This window comes from Sceloporus occidentalis, unplaced genomic scaffold (genome assembly GCF_023333645.1).
Source record: "Sceloporus occidentalis isolate IW3139 unplaced genomic scaffold, rSceOcc1.0.p SCAF_3, whole genome shotgun sequence".
In the NCBI taxonomy this organism is placed as follows: domain Eukaryota; kingdom Metazoa; phylum Chordata; class Lepidosauria; order Squamata; family Phrynosomatidae; genus Sceloporus; species Sceloporus occidentalis.
In genome coordinates, this window is record NW_028316983.1 from 38062773 (window position 1) to 38071171 (window position 8399).

The 8399-nt window shown below is 41.3% G+C and overlaps 1 protein-coding gene across 1 annotated transcript; it reads left to right on the forward strand.

Moving 5' to 3' along the window:
- The first annotated feature begins 45 nt into the window (after positions 1–45).
- LOC149315767 (GEL complex subunit OPTI-like) lies at positions 46–8015 on the forward strand. Its single transcript, XM_089514054.1, has 4 exons — positions 46–293; positions 2728–2831; positions 5849–5978; positions 7453–8015. Exons 1-4 carry the CDS (start codon positions 117–119, stop codon positions 7492–7494), a joined length of 453 nt encoding a protein of 150 aa, XP_089370180.1. The 5' UTR covers positions 46–116; the 3' UTR covers positions 7495–8015.
- Positions 8016–8399: the final 384 nt, after the last annotated feature.

Genomic DNA, 8399 nt, shown 5'->3' on the forward strand with positions numbered 1-8399 from the left:
CACGTGACCGGAGCCGGGACGCGATTGGCGGAGGCGTCCGTGGTGGGTGACGTCATCGTGAGTGACGTCGGCGGGGCGCGCTGGGCTGTTGGCTGCGGGGCCTGGTTCTGGGGACGATGAGCGGCGGCCGGCGGAAGGAGGACCCGACGCCGCACTCGCACCACCATCATCACCATCATCACCTGGTGGCCAACGGCGGAGGAGGCGGCGGCGGCGGCGGCGGCGGGGGAGGCTCCTCGCGGGGCTCGCTGTGGAGCAAAGCGCTGCGGAGCGACGCCTCCTGGGAGGAGAAGGTGAGCCAGAGGAGGAAATGGAGGGCCTTCCAGGGAAAGGGAGCGTTTCATATCTTTATGTTAATTGTCTATTATAAGTGATATTATAAACCTGTGTGAGTTGCTTATAGGGCTGTCTTCCACCGGCCTCATCCCTTTGCAGCTGATCTGCAGCTTTATTCCTATTATTATTATTATTATTATTATCATTCCAAAAAATGATAATTTTTACTATTCTAGGCATTTTATTATGTTTCGATGGCATGCCTTCGGAAGGATTTAGTCCTTTGGAACCGGCCGTGCCTCTCAAGGGGGATGCGGGCTCATGGCCTGGACAGTTAGATGATGATGATGATGATGATGATGATAGCAGCCGCAGCAACAGCATGGCCAGAAATAAGCAACACACTCCTAGAAGTATGACAATGCATGCTCCTCAGCCCTGCTCAAAATGGAGGGCCCTCTGGGAATCCCTCCCGGACTGGAGGTTGAAATGGAGGCCCATGAAACGCAAACACTTCTTTCTTACTTAGGCTCTAAATGGAGGACATTCCAGGGAAATGGAGGACGTGCCCAAAACACTGCTAGGAATATGAAAACCTGCTTCTTAGTCAGGCTCAAAATGGAGGGCCTTTGGGGATTCCTCCCGACAGAAAATAGAAGCTCAAAGTCCTCATATAATGCATTTGTCTGCCTTTGTTGGACTGCAGCCTCCATCCAGGTCAGGGTTTGATCCAAAGTATGGGAACCCTTTTACTGTCTTGATTTCCTCATAATGCAGACTAACTGAGCAGGCAGAGGGATCTTTTAGCTCCCCTGATACTAACTGAGCCAAAGAAGCGGTTGCATTAGTTTTGGTAGGCCTGGTCTGCTTGCTCAGGACTAATAAGGTAGCCTTGCCTTGCAGCTGGAGGGGATGTGGCCCTTGGAAATCAAGCCCTAGTTTCAGAGGGCCCTTGGAGTGAAATGAACCGTGTGGCAGGGCATGAGGCAGACTGACTGCTGTCCTTCAGGACTGTGCTTTCTGAGGGAGGGGAGTTCTGCCTTTGCTAATAGTGGGATTTAAATCTATGGAACTGAGAAGACTGGATCTTGGTTCTGGTGGTAGTTTGGTCTTGTTGAAGGGTCTTCAATGAACGCTTCAATGCTTTACTGGAATATTTGAGAGCAAGATTGGAGGAACACAGTAGGGCTTTCTTTTAAGAAAAGACAAGTGGGAATGAACCACATTCAGAGAGGTTTTAAAATATTACAGCGGTACTGATAAACAAGCAGAATATAATATGTTCCTCCCTCCCTCCCCAAAAAGGAGGACACTTGGTCACATAACTTAGCTAAGCATTGGCCATTCATACTGTTCTTATGGCCAGATGTGAGTTTTAAAATCGCCAGAGCCCAAAGCCAAGCATAATTTATCCACAGGCTCAGCCATCCATGACTTGAAAATATTTTGAGAAGAAGATATAAATCCCAAAAACAAACCTTGATTTTGCTATTGTATATGAGGACACAATTTTACAATGTCATTGTATTTAACGTACTTTGTACTTTGCTGATTTGGGCATCTTGACAGTTTAACAGCGCTCTTAGTAGTGCTTCAGAACTGCCTTAATGTGGAAGACTAGACTGAAATGGGATTTGGTTTGTTTATATTGAGTTACAGTAGTGGGTATATGAGAGATTGTAACATAAAGACACTCTTTTGATCCTACAGACTTTCTGGTTTTGTAATGCCATTTGTGTTCATGGGAATAGAGCTTGCCTTTTGCTCCTCCCCACAGAATATGGAACGAACCCCACTGATTAGCATGGGCTAGATGCTTGTCTGGGGTCTGAAGGATTTGTCTTTAAAACTTGAGTTAACTATCCTATGGTAAAAGGTGCAACTTACCTCCATCTTTTCATTGCAAATGGATCCTTGTTCCCTGTCTATAATTGTAAGTAAATGTGTGTGCGCTTGATGGGAGGAGGGTTTTGTTGTACAATTTGTTTTCAAACAGATATGAAAGTATTGTGTGTGTGGTTTGCAATACAAATGCTTGTTTTTCTTCCCATTGCACAGCTGCCTATGTGATCAGAGTTAAGACACACCTAGAATACTGTGGAGGGTGTTCCCCTAAGAACCTATGTTTATCAAGCCTAATGTGTTCCAGATTAAACTCTATAGTAGTATCTGTCAGACAGTTGCAGTCAAGGCTGGGAAAAATCAGCCTGCTTTATCAGCCCAGGTGTTTAAGTATGAAAGCCAGTGTGATATCGTGATTAGTTTTAGGCCTAGATATCAACATTGAAGTGCTCCCTTGGCTGTGAATTTCAGAGAGACGGATTGAGGTGGACTGTCTCAGTATCGGCTGTAAAGATTTTTTTGAAGGTGCTTTGGACACAAATATTAAAACACATGCATTTGGAAACTACAAAGTAATTAATTAACTTTGGTTTTGCCTCCTTTCTGCAGGACGAATTTCTAGATGTGATTTACTGGTTCCGGCAGATCATTGCTGTTATTTTGGGAGTGATCTGGGGCATTGTCCCATTGAAGGGATTTGTGGGCATAGCAATGTAAGTTTTTATTTCTTCTCCTTTTCTGTTAAACACTGAAAAATTGGTGTAGGTGGAATTTGAAACAGTTGAGATAAGTTGGGTGTGTCTCCCAAATTTGAAATTAATTTCTGATGTGATTTGCAGTATAAAGTGTATCAGCAGCTCCCAGATTGTGAGTTTACAGTGCTCCAGAAGTACAATTTGTGGGAAAGACAGATAATAATTTATTGCTTATTGTATAGAGGGAACAAAAGGGAGCTGGAAGTAAGACAGACACAGACAGATATTTATTATTTATTTTATTTATTTATATCCCGCTTTTCTGTTACAAGACAATCAAAGCGGCTCACAACATATTAAAATCCACATTTACAAAATTATGTCCCAAATTTCCCCCCCCCCCTTAAAACAGGATTAAACATGTACAATTAAAATATCTATTAAAAACACAGTTAAAAAACACAATAAAAATATAACAAGGACGGAGCGGTGGGCTAATCCATGATGTGGGGGCAGTCATTCTGTGGCCGGGCACTTTATTCAGGAAAGGCCTGCCGGAAGAGATCCGTCTTGACAGCTTTTTTTAAAGCTGTTTTTAAAACAGATACACTTACAAATACTCTGAAACTTTTAGAGCAGAATAAAGCTTTTCAGTTTAAAACAAAAAGTGGATGTATTAGATCATGCAAAGTGAATCTGCATTAAAAATCACTAGATATTCAGATCTATAAAAGTCATTGCCTAGGAACTTGAGATATTTCACTTCTGCAGATGGCTGGTAAGAAAAATTATGGATTTTGTTTTATACTGTTATCTAAATATGGATGCTATTTTTGGTATTCCTGATAAGATTATGGAACTATTATTGAATAAAGGACTATGGGGCAAAAAAGACCAGTGGCTTGGGGCCGTGGCAACAGCATAGCAAGGCCCCAATCTGCCTTTTTGCCGGCCCAAAAAGAAGTGACAAATTGCCGCTCCTTTTTTGAGCTGGCAAAAAGCCAGATTTCCCCACACTACTGTGGCTGTTTCCTGCAGTATTTAAATGCTGCGCTGCTGGAGTACCCAGAAGCCAGCTCATGTGTGGGCAGCTGGGTGGCATGAAGCCGGCTTTGAGGGTCTTGGCGGCATGCATCATCTGTACGCCATGTCCCCAAGGCAACTGGAAGAGTGCCTATGAAAAGCGCTTGTACATCCCAAACATCCAGATGATTTAACCATAAGACTTTGTTTGTTTGTTTTTTGTGAAGAGCAGGAAAACAGATCTCCAGTTGGTGCTGGCTGTAGCCCTGTTAGTAGAGTCACTTGTCAGTTTGTGACATTAACACAGTTAACATCAGGACATTGTGCAGAAGTGAAAATAGTGTGTTAACAAATACTGACATTACCTAGAGAATTGCTACTCAGTGGTAGCTTGTGAATTGGTACTAGTCCATGGTGAGTTTCTAGGAAAGAACACATTACTTTTTTTACATTATGTTTTAACACTTCCAGTGCTAGCATGTTGGAGTTTGGGAAAAAGCGAGTAATGTTAGTTTTATATTCCCCAAGTGTTATTTTTTTTTAGGATGGGGTGGGGAAGAGTTGGCTTTTTTTGTTGTTGTTGGCTAAAGATTCAAAATAAAAAAAAAATAATGTTTTACTTGTCAAAATAAGGTGTAGTTTTACTGCACTATAAGTGAATATCCAATGAAGTCTAATGCTAATGTGCTTAGCATTTGAAAGATTTTTTTTCAAGCTTTGGTCTTTAAATAAAAAGTGTGAAGATGAAAGAACCTGCTTCCCATCAGCCCATACTTACACTCAAGGTGCATAGTCAGCCCAGATTCTTAACTGTGAAATCAATGTGATGAAATAGGTGAAGCAATGACAAGGAATATGTGATTCTTCAGCTGCTGTTGGACTGCAGATCCCATTAGCCTTAGACAGCTTGACAGATAGTGAAGAGTAATTGGAATTGCAGTGCAACAACATCTGGAGAGTCACATGTTTCCCACTCCTTGCTCAGAATGGATAGCAGGATCAACATGAAGCTCATGTAAAGGTAACATTAAGTAGTTCCTGGAAAATTCATCTGTTTCATTAGCAGCTCCAGAGCAGAACAGCCAGATGCAATTATTTTTTAATAAGCCACGTGTTTCAGAAACTCTGTGAAGGTTTTAAAAAAGCATAGTAACTACTTCTATTCTATTTGGGAAAGACTGCTAGTAGTAAATTTTGCATTTGTACTGTGGACATAAGTGCACACATATACACAGATTATATGTGGCAAAAAGAACAAAAAACAACCATCAAAAATCCACTCTGTGGGATTACATTTGGTTTAAATGAAGAAGGATGGAATAGAAAGGGTGTAATTTTATTTGTTGGTGTTTAGATCCATATTTTTTTTTAAAAAATCTCCATGCCTTATTCAGTAGTAATTATCCAAAGGTATGGTGTGTTCAGAGGCCTCTCTGCCACTAAGAATTGTAAAAACAGTTGCCTTGTTACAGTGCGTCCACGTCATACACAGGCGCACTTTATGGGGCTTTCAGCATATGCTGAAAGCCGCGTGGGGATAAGAGGCGGCACGTCCCATAGGGAACAGTAGGGTGCGTGGCCATGGCGTGCATGAGCCCCATTCATTTAAATGGGGCTCGAGCATAGACGGAATTTGCTTTACGCGGGGGAGTCCAGAACGGGAGCCCCGCCTAAAGTAAGGGTGCACTTTAATAAGTTTGGATTGGCAAAATAAGAAGAACAAGTCTGATGCACAGGCCTCACTCCACTGGTAAGCTCTCCTAAAGATTTCCCATTGCAGTGAGTGGGAGTTGCACAAGAGTAGTTCAGTATCTCCCATTAATTTCAGTGAAAGGTCCATAAGAAAACTATGGGTGCTCTTGACTGACAGATGAGCTTTTGGCCGACATGTGAGTCTGCCTGAGTCTTAAGATGTTTGGGGGAGTGCTTTCTTTCCATCCCACCACCCTCACAAGTCAGGATAAATGAATAAATGATAATTTCTGATTCTATTTCTTCCTTACCCCTCACAGATTCTGTCTTATAAATGCCGGAGTACTGTATCTCTATTTTAGTAGCTTTCAGCAGATAGATGAAGAAGAATATGGTGGAACATGGGAGCTAACAAAGGAAGGATTCGTGACATCTTTTGCACTGTTTTTGGTAATTATTCTAGTTGTTTTTAGAGTGCTGTCCACATACATATAGACTCACTGTAAAACAAGAGATAGATCATCACTCCAAGAAACTTTAAAAAAAATTCTGGAAAATCATGGAGGGGTGGTAAATACATGGCCCCAAAGTGAGTCTTGTAGTTTCTGCTGCCACCTCCGAGGTTCTTTCTCCCTGATTGAACAGTAAAATATTTAATGCGCTGGACAATGTCTTGCTGATGGGATTGTGTGTGACAGAGAGAGAGATTTCATGTAGCACCTGATACTGACTGTTCCTCTACTTACACGGTCACCACCCCAAAACCAGAACCTGCCCAAACATAGAAAAGTCAGCCTATTCTTCCTGACATTTTGTTTCTATTGGTTTCTATTGGTAACAGAATTGATTTCAAAATGCCACTCTTCACCTGCAATTCAAATGTGGGCAAGAAGGTTTTACTGTCTGATTTGAATGCAAAATACAAACTAACCCAAACAATCCTATGATAAGATGATTGAAACTGAAACTAAGTGGATTCCACACTTAGGGTGGAAAAATTAAATGCACAGATATAGGATGGGGGACACCTGGCTGAATGAAACTACATGTGAAAGAGATCTAGGAGTCCATGTAGACCATAAGTTGAACATGAGTCAACAGTGTGATGCAGCAGCTAAAACGGCCAGTGCAATTTTAGGCTGCATTAATAAAAGTATAGTGTCTAGATCAAGGGAAGTAATAGTGCCACTCTATTCTGCTCTGATCAGGCCCCACCTGGAATAGTGTGTCTAGTTCTGGGCACCACAATTCAAAAAAGATGTTGAAAAACTGGAGTGTATCCAAAGGAGGGTGACTAAAATGGTTAAGGGTCTGGAAACCATGCCCTATGAGGAACACCTTAGGGAGCTGGGTATGTTTAGCCTGGAGAAGAGAAGGTTAAGAGGTGATATGATAGCCCTGTTTAAATATTTGAAGGGATGTCATATTGAGGAGGGAGCAAGCTTGTTTTCTGCTGTTCCAGAGACTAGGACCCAAAACAAGGGATGCAAACTGCAGAGATTCCACCTAACCTTTAGGAGGAAATTCCTGACAGTAAGAGCACAATCCCTCAGAATGTGATGGAGTCTCCTTCTTTGGAGGTTTTTAAATAGAGGATGGATGGCCATCTATTGGGGGTGCTTTGATTTTATTTTCCTACATGGCAGGGGGTTGGACTTGATGGCCCTTGTGCTCTGTTCTAACTGTATGATTCTATGGTCCATATCCTCCAACATTTCATAGATGAAAACCAAGACCCATGTGGCCAAGTAACATCAGAGTGTGGTCATGACGGCAAAATATATCAATAAAGCAAATAACACAAGCTAGGAAAACCTGTATCATCAACAAAAGGAAAACAAAATCATTCTGTTAGGATTTGGTAGCTGATGTATCTAGGCATTAAGTGTCTTACTGATGTCTTTTCTTTTGTGTTTCCTTTCAGGTTGTCTGGATAATCTTTTACACTGCCATTCATTATGATTGACAGAGTCTGCCAAATCAATTGTCTTAATAGAATGAAGAACACTTTAAGATGCAGCCTTTGGAGTGGGGGGAGGTAAAATAAGCTGGCTTCTGTACTCGGGGTCCAAGGATATGGGACAAGCCACATGCCTTCTGAGAAGAGAAGTTGAATCTGTCTTGATTATTTCAAAAATTGTTGATTTTCCAGAACTCAGAAAAAGCCATCACAATATCTTGCAGACAGTACAAGACTGTTCAACTATTCACTCCTCTCTCTGACTTCATCCAGTATGGTGACAACAAATCTTAATATCCTAAAAGGATGGCCATGTTAATTAATTTGGGCCCATTACACTGTCCTCTCTGAATGAGCTGTATTTAAATTGTGACTTGTCTTCCATTTGCTAGACATGCAGTTTTAAAACTGTAACATGATGAGACCTTTGGCGGGAGGATAAAACAAAATCAAAATTGATTATATAGCTTAGGTTTGATGGTTGTCTTAGTTTGCTTTAAGAAAATTAAAGATTTGGTCTGATTTAATTGATTGTACTAAGTATTAATGTTTTAACGGGTTCCTTGAGAATTTCTCAGATTTGTGTTGTGTACAGTATTACAAGCATAATCAAATTGTTTCCTAAACTCTTGGGATTTTGACTCCTTATTGAGAAATGCTAGGCTTACCTGGCTTGACTGTTGAATTTGCAGAAAAGTCATAGTGATTTAGGAACACCTTAATAGCCAACTAATTCAGTGCCTACCTCAGAGTTCAGTAGCTTAAATGCACAAAATAATTCAAAATGTATTTCAGAACTCAGTTACTTGGGGATCTTAATACGTTTCTGAAGTTGAAACACAGCATAGAGTAATTAAGGCAGCTATTGTCTTCTACAGCTCTTTCAGAGTGAGAGTAAACTGACCTACACT

What these genes read in the sequence shown, in the direction of transcription:
- LOC149315767 (XM_089514054.1), top strand. Translation starts at nt 117, where the DNA reads ATGAGCGGCGGCCGGCGGAAGGAGGACCCGACGCCGCACTCGCACCAC. An exon ending in ACGCCTCCTGGGAGGAGAAG is followed by an intron (nt 294 to 2,727) that starts GTGAGCCAGAGG and finishes TCCTTTCTGCAG; the next exon opens with GACGAATTTCTAGATGTGAT. An exon ending in CATCTTTTGCACTGTTTTTG is followed by an intron (nt 5,979 to 7,452) that starts GTAATTATTCTA and finishes GTTTCCTTTCAG; the next exon opens with GTTGTCTGGATAATCTTTTA.